Raw genomic sequence first — 16,148 nt, forward strand, 5'->3', positions numbered from 1 at the left:
GTGCAGGAGGGAGAGATCCTCTGTACCCTCTAAGGGCCCCTGGTGCTCCTCAGCTCCTTTTAGCTCCCCTCCCTGGGGCTCTGAGGACCCAGCTGAGCCCCAACAGAGAGATGCACCAGGTCAGCACAGGGGGTTCATGGTGTTTATTGATCAAGCATGAGCTCCTAGGCAATTGCACCAGCCAGTTGTGCTAGAGCCTGAGGTGTCACACATCCATCCCCAGCATCAGAGAGGGCTGCAGCCAGCTGGTCACGGTGCCAGCAACTCCACGAGGCCCAGGAACAGGCCCAGCCATGGCCTGGAGACGGGGAGCTGGAAACTCAGATGTCCATCTCAAACTGGTCTTGATCTGCAAGGGTACGGAGGGATACAGGGCCAGGGTTAGGATGGGGCTACCTTGGGAGAAACGTGCAGGCAAAGGAACTGGAACTGGGGCTGAACTGGGATCTCCCCTTGCCCTTGCAGCCAGGTGGGAGCCCCACACCCCAGGCAGCGTGTAGGCAAGGGGCTGCCTGCCTGGGCTGCTCACCTGGCATGGCTTCTTCGCTCTCATTCCGCTCCTTGAGCTCCTCCAGCTTGACGAGGCTGGACTGGGCCAGGGATGTGACACCGGGGATCTGGGGCAGGCAGCAGGGAGGGGTCCTGGCCACGGGCGAATTCTTGCACTCCAGCAGGAACTTGCGGTCGTAGATGATGCGGGTACCTGCCAAAAGCAGGGGGCTGTCAGGCACTGCCGACCCCTGGCCGCCCCCGTCTCCGAACACCATGGCCTGAGCCTGGAGCAGGGGGTGGAACCCAGCGCTTGGCCACAGCTCGGGGACATGGCTGGCTCCGGAGCCACTGTGGGGCTTCCCACATGGCAGGCTGTGACACCTGTCCTGCCCAGCAGCTCTTCCCCACATTGTTCCTCCCCTTGAAGCTCCTGGAGCTCTGCCAGGGCACAGCACAGCAGGTCCAGCCTCGACAGGGTGCCCTGCGGCAGCTGACACCACAGCCAGCCCTGTGCTGCCTGGAAGTCAGGGCCAGCCCTGGGGCACTCGGCACACAGCCCAAGCCCAACGGCCAGGTAGCAGGCAGGTCCCCAGCGCAGCCAGCCCAGAGGCGGCAAGCTCGGGGGTGGCTCCCTACAGCTATCAGAACAGCAAAAGCTGAGTGCCTCCCCATTGGCACCGAGGGGAGATGTACCCAGGGAACCGTTCCCTTCAGCTCAGCCAACGAGCTGCCCTGCTGTGTGTGCCCTGCATGAGAACACCACGCTGGGTTCGATGGGACACCTCCTCTAGTGTGCCAGCCTGCTGGGTGTACAGCCCCAGGTCAGCGCCCAGCCGGGGCACACACTGCCTCCCCCCGCACCCCAAGCGCCTGCCAGCGATCCCGGAGATCGTGCCAGCCTGCACCCTGCTGCGCCAGGTCCGGGCCTGCCTTCCCCTGCCTGGCTGTCTCCGCAGCTGAGCAGCGGTTCCCTGCCAGGCTCTGGCAGCGAGCGCAGCCCAGGCGGCAGCAAGCCCAAAGCTCCTGCGCCAGCCAGGCCCTTCCCAGCACCACAAACACATTATGCAACCCGTGCCTGCCACGGCCCTGCCAGCACTGGGCCAGGCTCCCCCACCCCAGATAAGCTTATCGGAGGCACACAATGGAGCCAGCGCCCACAGGGTGGGTGCCTGCAGCTCAACAGAAACATGCCCAGCTCAGGGCCAGGGCACACGCTACCCTGAGGGCAGCCAGCAAAGGACCTGCTCAACAGCTGAACCAGGGGCTTTGGCGGGGGGCTGGAAGGGGGGCAAGAGGACAGGCCTAGGGTACCCCTGGAGGGAGCCGTGCCGCCCAGTACCTTCCCCCAGGGCTGGTGAACTCAGGTGGGAGCAGACTTCTTGCACTAGCCCCGTGCACCTGCACCAGCTCCAGCCAGCCGTGCCCAGGCATGACCTACCCCCGAAGGACCAGCGCTGCATCCACCACCCCAGCAGCACAAGCACCAGGCACTGCTTCTGCCTGCTCCTCTTGGCATCACGGGGCAATGACGGCCCTAACTTCTAGCAGTATCTTGCCACAAAGCTTTGGGGTTCCCTTTTCCACTCCAGCTCTGGGCTGCCAGGGAAGCCACCATGCCGTGGGCCTGCCTGGATCTGGTGCCCAGAGCAGGTGCCCATGCTCCCAGGGACCAAGCTGGAAGGTGGAGAGCCCAGGAAGAGACCCACTCAGGAAGGAGCTGCCTAAACTAGGCAGGGATGGGGTGGCTGAGGCCACCGTTCTATTCAACGGACAAGCCCATCCCCGTGCTGGGTCTTACCCCCTGGTGTGGTAGAGTAGACTGTGCCACCCGGCGTGGAGCTGTAGCCCTCCGGGATGAGGAGATGGTGGCTCCCCGGGATGGGGCAGGAGGAGGTGGTGGTGCCTGTTGCAGCCATGGAGCCCACAGGGGTGGGGTAGGGGAGGGGCAGGGGCGGGGCCTTAGGCCCCTCCCCTGCAACTCACCCCAAGAGCAAACACCTATCACACTACAATATCATTTGTTCTCAATACAAGTACTGTTAACACAAGTGTTTCTCCTTTGGCATTTCACTATCAGGCAGCCAGCAGCAGTTCAATGTTTTTTGCATTTCTTCCTCAAATACTAAAAAAAAAATATCTGAATATATCATCCAGTAGCATTTCTGAGGTTTATCTGCCTGCAGTACTCAGATATTGCTTGTGCACTTCGGGTTTTCAGTACTCCTTCCTCATGCTTTTCCTGGGGAAACTCTGCTGCTGCTGCATGTAAGGATCTGTCTGGAGAAGGTGGAGGAAGGTGGAGGAGTCTCCATCTGGTCTGAGAGACCACCAAAAGTGGTCTGTTAGATTGGACACTACATGCACTGTATGTAGTTACCTGCTTGAGGAATGGACCAAATATTCAGTGTAGTTACTGCATCACCACTGAGCAAAAGCAGAAATAAGCATAGTCCAAGTGCAGAAAGTGGAGAACTTCTGCACCTGGGTAGAAAATGAACGTTCATCTTAAGCAGTATGCGAAAATCCCCTTCCTCCTCACGGAAAGGACTTGAGGAGCTCTTACCAGATTTAAAGGGTAACAAGAAGCTTCGAATTGAATATAATACATTTTTCTCTAGTGGGAAGTGGTCTCCGCTTTCCTAAGATCTGCTTCTAGGCAGCTGGTCACAGCAAGTCAGGTGAAGAAACCCTGCATTTACCTACAAGCTACCTATTTACCTTCCACAAATTAAGGTGTCATCAGTTGCCACGTTGTCAGCTCAGCCCTTATTTCCAACCCCTGAACCAAACCTGATCTCTCAGGCAACCCACCTGGAAAAAGAGTGCTGGAAGCAGCAGAACCAATCCAGCAGGAAAAAAAAAAAAAAAATAACACACAACCATGTTCACACAAAAAAATAAAGGCTAACAACTGGCAGGGGGAAGGACTCGGCAGACCTTGTATCACAGATGACTGCAGATCAAAACCTCCCCCAAACCCTGACTGCATCCACGTGCTAATTACGTGACCCTGAAAAGATGCATCACTGGGCACGGCAGCAGCTACCAATGACAACAACATACAGCCTCTTCCAAAATTCTCACACACAACCTATAAATACTGTTTGCCTTTTATTGAATATTCAGGTAAATATTTCACATTAATACAGGCTACATAAAGTAGAGCCACTATACGACATGAAATTTACTCAGCTTTTCCTTTTAAGTATGTAAACAATTATACATGTATTTACCACCCTAAAAGGTTGAAATCATGTAATCAGCTAGTTCTCTGCTGCATACAAGGAGCATTCAGTAGTGTTTAGCCAAAAGCACTAGTTTTGTCTGATTTTTAAGTTCAAAATGGCTAAACTAACTGGAGAGCAGAATCAGTTTGTACAGGTAAATCAATTTGTTCTTATACAACGGGCAATCAAGTTTCCATTGTTACAGCCCACAGAAAATTGCTTAGTTAGGCACATTAAAAAAATCCCCAGGGTTCTTCAAGACCGTAAAGATTCCCAAACAAGGCTAAAAAAGGATACACCCCCTTAAATCAGTTGACGTACTTGAGATGCATGTTTCCAATGTGAGGTGCCCAGGTGCCAGGCCAAATCTACAGCAAGAAATAAAAAGACAAGTCTATTATGAAAACAAATAAATGTTCCTTTAACAGAGCGTTTAACCACTAGAGGGCAAGCTTAAGGCTTCCCCCTAAAACACAACCAGACTGTCCAAAGGCTGGGAGCCCTCTTCAGCTCTGGCAAAGGTTTGACTGACAACCTGCAAGATGCTGAGTATGGATATAAACCATCTCACTTACAACGAAGTCGATTACCTGGCTGAGCAGTCTTGAAATGGTGCTTATTTTACCTGAATGGTTTGGTACAGATAGTGCAATATATTTTTTTATAAACACACACAAACTGTAGGGGAAAAGTCATGCGACGATCTCAATACCAGTATCAAAGAACTGAAAAAAACGTCACCTATCCAAAAATGAAGAAAAACAAAACAAAGCACAACACCGTAAAAAGCCCCAGGTAAGCAAAAGTGGAAAAAGGCAGCCACACTACCTGCTGAGCATCAGTACATTCTGTTGAGTTCTGGACAACTTTGATCATGGGATTCCAGGCAGGATCTGGAGTATGGAGCCCGTTAAAGAGGGGGCCTCCTGGGCCATCCGCTAGCTGAGGGTGTGAGGGTATTAGAGTGCCGCCGTACATGGAAATCGGTAGGCCCTGAGGGAACAAGAGAAAGCGCTGTCGGTGAAGAAGGCAGTGGTTGTGAAGGATGACGGTAATACCATGTTTGCCAAGATTGACAGAGGCAGTTCACATCCATACGTAACGTTCACCGACGGGCAAATATCTCAGCACTGTGAGGAAACAGGGCATCGCTGCACACCTAGGCAGAGTATGGAATACGGTCACTCTTCAGAGCTTGAAGATTCAAGTCAGCTTACCCATTTTTCTGAAATTACACCTCACCAGTATGCAGCAGGCTCTGCACAGCTCTTTCAGATGACCCCATAAAGCCAGACACCGCAGCTGTACAAAGTGATCTCAGTGCTCCTTCCTCTCACCTCTGCAGCACACAATAACCTTGGTGCACGCAGGGCTGCAGCCAGGGGCTGCACTTCAGCAAAGCCTGTATACAGCTTGAACCTACAGGACTCCAAGTTGAAGATTTTCCATAGATTACTAATGGCCAACTAAAATATTCTTCCAGTTCAGAAAGAGCAAGTTACAGAGCGGCTTTTTGCAATTAAGAGGTTTCTTCCCCATGTTTGAATGATTGCTGCTCTGCAATTTAGAAGATCCCAAGAGCACATGCTACAGCTACTTCTGAAACATGCTGTGAGCAAGTCTGCTGTTGAGCACACAGTCCTGGACGTTCCCCCAGTGGTGGCTGAGCTCACTATGGCTTGGCTATGTCCGTCTGCCTCAAGCTACTTTCCAGCATTAACATACAAGGCACAGGCTTACATGCAGTCCTCTCATCCTGCCACTTCCTGAAGAAAGGCATGTAGTATTCATGGGCATGATTTGTACTGAAAGCATTAAGCTGACCTTTACTCAGCCTCAAGAGCTGAGCAAGCCTTATGAAACGTTTCCGAGCAACTGAGCCTTTGAGAAAAGAAACACTGGAGAGCAATGGAGGCATTCAGCTACTTGACAAGAGAACATCTGCAATCTACAAATTCTGGTTTTGTTTAAATGCACCACCAGGCTTGGACACCCTTTCTAGTCAATACTGGGACAAAAGTAGGTTCAGGACTAGATGCAGCAAGCAATGATGGAAGAGACACACACACAGTGTAAACAGGCCGAACAGGAGACAGAACAAAGAAATTCCTTGGTCATTTTATAGACTAAATCCAACCCTCTGTAACTTACTTTAGAAAAATCCACAAAACTATTTGGCATAGGTTGGTGGAAAATATTTGAGGGAGCCACTATTCCAGAATCATCTCTCTCCATTGGCTGATGCTGAGAAAACGTGCCTGGGTCTGACAGCTGCTGATGCATCGGATGATTTCCCATGACAGGCTGAGACCAACCTGATAAACCTTCTGGAAAGGAGGAGATTGAAAATGGCTGATTACAATTCATTGAAGATACTCTGGAGTAGAATTGAGCAGCTGCACACATCTGCATACATCCAAAGGCTCCCCAAAAAACACACAGCTGCACAGGTATCTAAGGGCTCTGCTCTGAGCAAAGGCAGACATTCCACAGCCTACACAAAGCAGGAAGATACCTACAGTTTTTAGGCTAATAACCCATTACAGACAATGCAAACACACAAGTCTTATCTGTAGCATCAAGGCCTCTCACAGAGAAGCTGCAGCAGGCAACACTATATAAGGCCGGCTACACGCACACACACTTTCTTTCCCTCCAGCTCCCACATCCTCTTATGTACCACAGGAACACAGAAAAAAGTTACACTTATGACAGAGGCAAAAATAGGGAAAGAAGAGAGACTGGTGAGGCCAGGGAAGTTTGGCCAGGCACATGCTGTCTTCATGTATATTCAGCTTGAACCTCCACACAAGTGTGGAGATAATGGGGACTACTAGTAACTGCAAGTTTCAGGTGTCCACAGCAGAACAGCTAAGATCCAATAAACCTCCCAGCACTGTCTGTGAGCACATACAAGCTTTTCCTGAAAAAACACAGTAATGCTGAGACACTAAGTTAACCAAAGTATGGAGGCCTTCACTGAAAAATAGAACAAATACAGGACTACTAAACATTGGTCTTTAAAGTTACCAATGGAAACACTTTACATCTCAAATGCTGCAGCTCCTCCTTTCCACAGGAACCTCACACTAACAGGAAACTGAACATAAAACTTCAGCTGTTTCAAAGTCATTCTTTTGAAACTGGGGCCACCTGGAACAGAGGTTACCCCATACTATTCAAGAGTCATGAGGAGATCAATGCAAAAATCAGCATCCACAACTAGTGTTTCTGGATGCATTAGCTGCACCACAACTAATATTTTAAAATGTTAATGGAAAGCAAGCTAGAAACTTGGATGGAGGCAGTTGTCCTTTTAGGCCAAGGGTCAGACTTGGAAATGGATGCCCTTAACAGACAAAAGTTGTTTACTTTTTAAATTCTGTACCATTCAATAGACTTAATATGAAATTTCTGAACTCTTCTCAGGGTTTACAAGTGTAAATTGACAGATAATCTAGGTTGGGTGACAGCTACCTACATTAGGAGAGAAAATCACGGCGCTTTCATTGATATGCACTCTCCCACCACTGACACCAGTTTTCCCTTCAGGATGTACTACATGAAAGTTGATTACAGACTGTGGAACTTTATTCCTCCTCCCCAACTTTCTTTTCAAATGTAGTACTTCCGAAAGGCCCTAGAAGTTTCTTTAGGCTACCCCAGGCTGTACAACAGACTTACCAGATACACTGTTAACTCCAAAAGACCAAATACCACTATGACCAACAGGAGCCGTGAAGTTGGTTCCCAAGGGTGTAGGAGTGACAGATCCTCCCTGTCGAATTCTAGCAAGCCTTTCTGTCCCGATGGGTGGGGGTACCTTTCGATCTTGATTGGCGTTACCCGTTTTTGGCTGGCCCAAGTTAGAAGGTGCAGAAGCAGCTGAAAGGGGCGAAGATGATCCTGAGGAAACTGATGGAATAGGAGATTCACCTGCTGAAGAGAATATTTCTCTTGCTTAATTACACACAGCACACAAGCTAGCAAGCATAAATGCTAGCCACTCTATCCCCCCCAATATTCTCTCAAAGCAAATGATAAACAGGTTTTAAAGGCTTTTTTGAGAAGCATTCTTCAAGTCTTTCACAGAAATTCTGTTTATTTTAACTCTAAAATCAACATTATAACACAAATGCTTTCAGCCATCAGAATCATGTGATATTCTCATGACATAGCAGTACATCTAAATTAATTACAAGAAAGAATAAGAAACATGGAAGAGTTTCAGGAAGAGGTGAAAACATCAGCCAAAATACCATAAATATCTAAACAGCCTGGTTTTGGTATCCACCACTTCCAGCAGAAGAGAAATTAGACAGCTTCCCAAAGCCACATGTGTAACATAAGAGCGTAAGTCCCACCAACTTCAGAAGTGTCACTGACTCTTCTTGGGAAATCCAACTTCCTTTGAGCACTCATTTAAATGTTTTGGTTCTTAAGCTCAGAGTGGCAATGAAGTTGCATGCAGTGACATGAAAAGCCTCTTCACTTAAAATTCTGAATCAAAGACCCATATTTTCTGCAAAGCTACTTCCATGTTCTTCCCATTAGGAGGAAAACCCACTGTTACCTTGGATGATGCTTAAAGATTTTGGAACATTAAGTAACATGAAATAATTCCAGAATCCCAATTAAAAAAAAAAAAAAAAAAGCAAGTATAACTTCAAACCATGGCAAACATGACATTTTCACCTAATATTAAACTCATACTATTTAGAGGGGAATCTTTAGCTTGGTGTAATCACCTCCACTCCCCGACAGCTTCATGCCCTCTCCTCTCGGACCCTACGATGACTGGGGTTTTTTTTTGCCCAAATATGCCTTTAGTAATGCTACCAGAACTAATGGCATTTTACATGGGAAAAAAACCACGAAATAGTACAGCTTGGGATTTGCACAGCATCCTCACAGCTGCTAAAAGCAATTGGAAAGCATTTTGTGCATCACTGGGTAATTTCCCCTCAAGTTACAAATCTACTAAAGACAATAGCTATGAATTTATAGTTAACTAAGACAGACCCATGAAGTTCCTACATGAATTTGTTGCGCTTGTCCAAGGATGTGGTGAAAAATGCTGTCTGTTAAAGCTGGGAGTCCCAACAGGCGCTGGCCCTTGAAGGTAAACCCGTGCTCCTTGTATGTTTGCTGAAAAGCCTGTCAAAGGACCTGAAGAAGAAGTTGTAGAGCTGTTGGATGGATCTAGAGAGGGTAAGCCTGAAATAAACATAAATTTGATTAAATATCTCTCTTTGGGAACCTGCTTCAAAGCACCAGAGAGAGCTAGTGCTCCAAATATAATTAAAGCATCTCATCACCTTCAGGGGTATCTGCACATGGTAAGTTCATTTTACAGGTGCACGATTCTCCCTTAGAAACCAACAGAAGGCATTTCTGTACACTCTCTGTTTTGGCCTGAAGTTTTAACAAAAACAGCCATCCCTTCGGTCACTGAAAGGAAACAATCTTAGCAGGGAGGGCAAAGGAGGAAAGCTGGGAGTGGCAAGGATCTTTGCTTACAAAAAAGCCACGCAAGTCAAACAGGGATACAGGGCTCTGTGAAAGTCCCAGGGGAATCCGGCACCAGGGAAGCAGTTCGCTGCAGTACGGTTTTTGCTATCCTATAGGTACATTCACATATAGATTGGTCAGAGCATGCCATGTCCGGAGAAATAGGGCTGACAATGCACAGCACAATAGGTGGGGGGGCTGCTTTCTACAGGGATGCGTGAGAGGAAGGGAGAGACGGAGAGAAAGTTCAAAGTCCCACAAAAATTATTAGCAAGGGGGAATTACAGTTTTTTAATAAGCCAAAGCTTTTAAGTACTTTTCCAAAATGTTATAAAAGCTCTTATCACACATTATTATCTGAAGGTAGAAATGGGCATGGCCATATATTCACCTGAGTTTTGGGTTTAGTTTCAAGGGCCTATTAAACAAGACTACTTTCAAAACCATTTAAACATTTTGAAATGACCACAACCAGGACCAGCCTATATTGCTGCGGGGCAAGGTTGAAGGTTGTACCTACTTACACCACAGCAGTCTGCAAACAGCAGTGGTGACAGGCAAGACCTTAGGTCATAGACTAGATGTGCACCTTTCGTTGCCTAGATACGTTCCTGAAAGCCAGGTCCTTTTCCCCCAATATTATCAACCAAGTCAACCTGATTTACTGCTTCCAGAAGTGCCAGATCCAACCTGCTCACACTGACAGAAATGACTCACTGGATTTGAAGGAGGTATTTTTCTCATTAGCCCTTCCCCAAAGGTTAAAAAAGAGAAGTCTCCATTACAGACAAGGACAAGTAAATCACCACCACCAACAGAACATGGGGTGCTCAGATGAGGAAACCTTGAGTGTTGGAGGACAAACTTTCAGGGTTTGTCACAGCACAAAGTGCAAGACTCCGTGGCTATGAGGAGGATGCTAATGTCTGTGCAGGCTGCCTGTAAATGCAGTTTGATTGATCTGTGTTTGTCTAGAGCTGCAGACTGGCCTCCAGCACAAAGCCTAGCTGTAAGCAGATTGCAGCACCTCCAGCTGAGGGCCCTCCCTGGGTATCCTCCATGGAGCTACTGATGGGACACTCTTGCTAACCCTCCATCCACAAAAGTCAACTCAGAGGTAGTCAAAAGGCCCCTATGGTGACTGATTCCACCACACACCAAAAACAAGTTTCCAGCTGCTGACACACCACCGAAGTTCCCAAGTCTCTGCTCTATACAGATGGGGTAACAGAGCTGCTGCTGCCCATGGGGACTGCTGGTTTCCTAAACAGAGAACAAGGCAGAGATTATGACAAAAATAGCTCTTCTACAGAAGAGAGATGCCCAGCTGTGTCTTTTGAAGGCTTCGTAGGATGGGTACACAGCTTTCAAAATGCAATGACTATACAGCCGAGACTATTTCAGCACTGCTGTGTATTTTCTACAGGTTGAAGGAAGTGCGACAGCCAGAGATGCACAAATTCAACAGAATAGTCAGTTTTCAGGTTGTAAAGAACACTTTTTATCATTAACTTGCCTTTCATAAAAGTGGATGAAAAAACACCTTTGCTCAATATTAAAAATGGCTTTTATGAACAATGACTTACAGAATCCTGATTTCAGTAATGAGCTTCCTATTTATGTACTTACCAACAAAACCAGGTTTTGTAATACTAAAGCCTTTTGCAATACCATACTCAGCAGTTACTTGGGCCATGAGTTCAAACTCTTCATCATGCTCTGAAAGCGTAACTGAGCTTTCAAGACTGGTGTATCAATCTCATATGAACTCTGCTCAAAATTTAGTTTACCAAACCCCCAGGCACTTCTGCAGAAGCTGGTTACTGCAAAGGCAACCTCCACCTTTAGAGAAACAGCTGCAACACTTGGTCACTCCATTTAAAACAGGGAGCCCAGCCATTTTGTGCAATTTCATACTCTTGCTTCCTAAGCTGGCACATTTCACATTTGTGATACCTTTTAATGCCACGTGAGCAAGGCCTCAAACCCCTTCTTAAAATGCAGAGGAAAGAAGTAACAAATAGACTTCTTTTGGTCTTCTTCACAGCCTCCCCAGATGGTTGGGCTAAGTCTGCCCTTAATCTGCAAGCTGCTAGGACAAGAGATCTGAAGACATAAGTGAGACAAAAGGCCATTTCCAGAACAGATCCACAGCCGGTAAGGAGATCTGAATGTGTACCTGTGCCTCAAAGGAACTGGTGAAATCAGAGAAAACCCAAGCTGCAACTGAGCTTGCCCATGAACAGGAAAAGCAGAGTACCCAAACTCCACCCTGAAGTGACAACTTCTTAAGAAAAAGCTGGCTTAGTGCACAATCAAATTATATTAAATCTCAACCAAATTAGCTTAGAGGCAATCACCAAGAGATGTTGATTTCTGGAAAAATTTGCCACAGCTCAACTGTTCAAGACAGGCACAAAAGACAAACCTCTGCTCCGTCAGGTATAGTCACAGCTGACATTAAAGGATCAGTGTCCATCTGCTCTGACAGCCATTACTACCCCCTCTCATCACACAAAGTGTACTGAATTGCCAGGCAAGGCCCAGACTGCTCCTTGTCCATCGCACTGCTGTTGGCCAAACCGTAAGCCAGCAGTGACTGACTCTTTTCCCCCCTTTTCAACATCTCATGAAACCTGCCACCGAACCCTACGCAAACAGCCAAGGTAGTCCCCAGTTCAACCCACCTCAGAGGCTGAGAGCAGAAAGGTCTGTTCCCCTGGGAAAAGCCAGTGAATAAGATGGGTGGACAGACCACAGGACCACACTTAGGCTCCAAGGGAAGGCATCAGAGAGGTCCTCAGGGTACCATCCCCGCTCCTTTCCTCTCTATCACACCTTCAAAAGACCCCTTTCTCCCCAGGGTCCCTTAACCTCCCCCTCCTCCTGTGTGACAGACTATTTACATTCTTAAACAAAGGTGTTCAAAAGTGGTATTAAGTAGAATGATATTAAATGAATCAACTAAGGACCCGGCTAACCAGTCACCTCCTGCCAGGCAGAATTTTAGTGGCACATCTACCTATTTGCAGTTTTTCTTCACTTTGCAAGATACTAATCAAATTCCAGCTCAGAAAAAAATGTGTTCTGTCCAAATATTTTTGTGCTTCAGTTAAGAACTTCATACTTACCTCCCCAAAGTCAGCCGCATGAGCTCTCCTTGGGTATCTACCTAACCTTCCTAATTCAGGGAAGAAACAGATTTAGACTACCTTTTAAATACTTAAGAGTCATTTAAGGATACATAAAGGACCAAGAAATTTTTCCCAATGACAAACAGATGACCTTAGCATAAGGGAACAGCAAAATGTTTTGCTGCTATGGGAAGTCTCAGTCAGCCATCTTTGCATACACAGGATGCAATCATTAGAAAAATCAGCAGATCCCACTTGGCATAAGCTTCCTTCCCCAGGGGTTATTCCAGCAACAGCCAACTGCCAGTTTAAAGCACTGCAGAGAAAAAGCTGAGCCAACGTAAAGTGTTTCTAGAGTCTGCTGAGGAGGGTCTGGCAATTCTTTTATTAGCTGCCTGTCTGACAAACAAGGTCCAGTTACTTTACCTTCCACAGCCTTAATTACATCTGGTTCTGCTTACTGTGCTGGGACTGAACATGGCACAAGAGCTCTAGGTATTCACTCTCTTTGCAGAGCTATACAGCCCCATTTAAACTATGAAGAAAACTACAATCATAGCAAACATCCCAGTTTTGTGGTTAAAGATAGTCAGAGAGAAGTGTTCTGGTTTTCAGAAGTCAGGCACATTTGTAAATCAACCAAGAGGAATGGGAATGCTGAAAATCTTTTTTCCTCACCACCATGTCTTCCAAATGCCCCCTCCTTCTTTAGTCTGAAAGTGAAACTATTTGATTTGTCCCAATCCAGCATTCAAGTCCTGAAGCATTAGCCCCGATATCTAACATACACTGCAGGGGTAAAGACAACTTCAAAGCAAGACTCTCTAGCTACCCAGCTTCAAGGCACCATAAAGCCATTATGGCAAGAATGAAGGGGAGAACGGGGTGACACAAACTAGATCTCTTGCGAGTCCCTTCCAGCCAAATGGGTGCAGCTAGTTGCCTGCAACACAGTTTGAACACTAAGATGGTAATAATCCTTTAGACAGGGCACGGCAAGGGCAGGGACCTCACTGTAAGCGTTCCTAACCCATTTCAAATAAATGCAGATAAGCTTGAACTGCTATACTTAACAGCAGGAGGATTGTAACCTCCTAATAAAACACCATGCAGTAGCACACCAATTTCCCAAAGCACAACATAAGCTTATTAAAACCTCAGAGCCATATCAAGAGACAAAAAGTACAGAGAGTTTACCCTCACTGAGTCAAGCTGGACTCTCAAATAAAATATTGAACAACTGCATGCAGTCACTCCTGCAGATGGAACCTGTCAAGAGTCCTGGCCCTGCTGTTTCAGGTTTGGTATCACCCGACCCCATATTACATTCCAACCCAAAAGCTAAAATCAATGCTACTCTGAACTCTACAAACAGGTGGAAGCATTCCTGTGTCTTACAGAGGACAAGCAATGCAACATTTGCAATGTTCCCAACACCTGACATCATAGAAGAACTGAAGAAGAGGGAAAAAATGATCATCAATGTTTTAAAGAGCCCTTGGAAAAAATAGGCCATCCTTGTTACATCAGTATTCTCTAACTGTCATTTGTAAACTACTTCTCAATCGGTTTGAGATAATCAAAGCGTGAGAGTTGGAGAAAGAATTCTGACCAGTGCATGATCTTAATGACTTACCTACAGGACTAGTCGAAACTCGTTGGGAAGGTGGCCTGAAACCAGGAGCCTTGGAGTTGTCAGGATGCACGTTTTCCACGTGTCCTAGCACAGAGTTATTCAGAAAGGTAGACTGAACAGTGAAAGATGGGTCAGCTGCTGCTCGGGTAGAGAGTGGACAGTCTCCCCATCCTTGGTTAGCTGGCACCTGGTTGCTATCAAAAAGACTACTAAAGTGATTGAAGAGTGTTGCTGGCCCAAAGGTCGGAGGCAATGATTTGTTTGCTGGGTTAATGTGCATCTGAGAACCGTTCATAACGTTCATGGCTGACGAAAGCTGCACTGCAGCAGGTGGACCTTGAGAAGGTGTTAAAGGAACTTGATTCGTAACAAAAATAGACTGAGGATCTTGATGGAGGTTTGCATTTGGTACCACTGAATAGAAAGAACCTCTGGACTGCATCCTGTGAGTAACTCGAGGTGCTGGTACAGCTACTTGAGGTAAGTTACTGTTGTCCTGATTATCTGCAACAACTGACCTGGGTGACACTAAGCTTAAAGGAGCAGTTTCTGAGCTGGATGAAAAAGGCATCGACATGGAAGGATTGATCTCTGACATGCTGGTTGGCAGTATTTCATCTTGGACATTATTTAGAGGTGCAGGGCTGCTCGATGGGCAAGTTTCAGTGACTCCTGAGTTGCTGCTAGCTGACATACTGCAACTACTTGCAACCGAAGATGGTGCACATGCGTTTGCAGCAGGCTGGTCTGGTGTTGACACCTTCTCTTTGGGTGCTGAGACAGCCGAGAAAGAGTCCGCTTTAAGTGCAGAATGCTGCGTTTGTGGAGCATTAGATGACAGAAATGCTGCGGGCACTTGCCCGTTGTTTGGGGGGGCAGAGGAAGCTGAAGGCAGAGTGCTACAGGTGCTCGTCACAGTTGAGATTGCTGTTGCTGCAGCACTTGTCTTGGGAACGCAGGCAAACAACTGCTTTCTGACCGAAGAGGGAGTCCGATTACTGGTCACACACAGCGGTTGGGTAGAAGCAGCTACAGAAGAGACAGTAATGGGACAACTAGAAGTAGCTAGTCCGGGAGACTCCGTCTGTAAAATATTTCCATTCTGACTACCTACACGACTTGAACTATTATGCTTTGGAGAGCTGTTTGTGCTGCCAGGGTTAACTGGTCTCACTGGGAATGGTCCCCAAGTGTTCGGTGAAGGTGAAAAAGTTCCTCCAAATTGGGCCATAGGTAAGCGAGGGTGCCGGATCTGTTGCATAGTTTGGGCAGCCAGCAAGGCAAAATGGGGGTGAGAATAAGCTAGAGGAAGAGACACCGGAAAAGATGAGCGCACATTCGCTGGGACATTCTTGTTTAATTTGTTAGTAGGCTGGAAAGTAGATAGTGTTGATGACTGTGATGTGACTAGGGGTGGTGCTCCGAGAGGAAAGGAGTTCTTGTTTGAAGCAGTCGCAGTGCTGACTCCAGATGAAAAGTTTGCATGGATTGATTTGGTACTCGAAGCAGGTGTTCTTATATGAGTTTTAGGAATCAAGTCTTCCAGTTCCTTGGCAGGATCTTGAATAAGGGCATTGATGAGTTGCACTGCATATCGTGTTGACTCTGTACCACCCCTAGATTAAATACAAAAATATTTGTCTTTTGCAAAAAGAAACTCCACTTTGTACAACATTCCATAGCCTCAATTTTATACTGATCTCCAAGTCTATTGCATGTTTACTCCAATAAGTTATTTCTTGACTTTTGCATATCTTAAGGATTATCTTTGAAGAAGTAGACCTTCAGCATATCTTGGCAGCAGTAATGTGTTCTATTCTAGTACCAAGAAGCTAAATATGTCCCGTCTTAAAAAGCAAACAAACTTCTTAATAAATGACATTGTGGACTAACTCAAGATTTTCATTTCTAGATACTGTACCTTATAGTGATCATTCTCTCTCCATTCTTATCTTTTTGCTTATCAACATCAATATGGGCACCAGTGACATCTTGAATTGCTGTGATGTTGCACCCACCTCTTCCCATTATTCTAGATACGACAGAAGCTGGGACAGATAATTTCTTTGACCTATATCACAAAGATCACAAATCCGTGAAATGTATTCAAACTTTAAAGGCATACAAAAATCCCTTGCTGTCTGACAG

At 46.6% G+C, this 16,148-nt stretch overlaps 1 protein-coding gene across 22 annotated transcripts in view; it reads right to left on the minus strand.

Annotated features, from left to right (window-relative positions):
* Nucleotides 1-128: 128 nt before the first annotated feature.
* The window catches only part of LOC115334003 (ankyrin repeat and KH domain-containing protein 1), a 120,556-nt gene continuing 104,536 nt past the window's right edge, over nt 129-16,148 (minus strand). For 8 of the 22 annotated variants that reach the window (XM_029997640.2, XM_041119245.1, XM_041119248.1 and 5 more), the window contains 9 exons: nt 15,922-16,071; nt 14,001-15,616; nt 8,742-8,936; nt 7,404-7,658; nt 5,871-6,046; nt 4,548-4,712; nt 4,041-4,087; nt 530-703; nt 129-349 (listed from right to left, as the gene is read on the minus strand). In XM_029997640.2, the coding sequence (XP_029853500.1) occupies nt 550-703; nt 4,041-4,087; nt 4,548-4,712; nt 5,871-6,046; nt 7,404-7,658; nt 8,742-8,936; nt 14,001-15,616; nt 15,922-16,071 (2,758 nt within the window). In that variant the 3' untranslated portion in view covers nt 129-349; nt 530-549. Of the gene's footprint in view, nt 350-529; nt 704-2,501; nt 4,088-4,547; nt 4,713-5,870; nt 6,047-7,403; nt 7,659-8,741; nt 8,937-14,000; nt 15,617-15,921; nt 16,072-16,148 lie in introns of those variants that run through there. The other 14 variants (XM_041119243.1, XM_029997650.2, XM_041119242.1 and 11 more) reach the window with 12 other exon arrangements.

The sequence above is a fragment of the Aquila chrysaetos genome, chromosome 22 (assembly GCF_900496995.4).
Source record: "Aquila chrysaetos chrysaetos chromosome 22, bAquChr1.4, whole genome shotgun sequence".
Classification (NCBI taxonomy): domain Eukaryota; kingdom Metazoa; phylum Chordata; class Aves; order Accipitriformes; family Accipitridae; genus Aquila; species Aquila chrysaetos.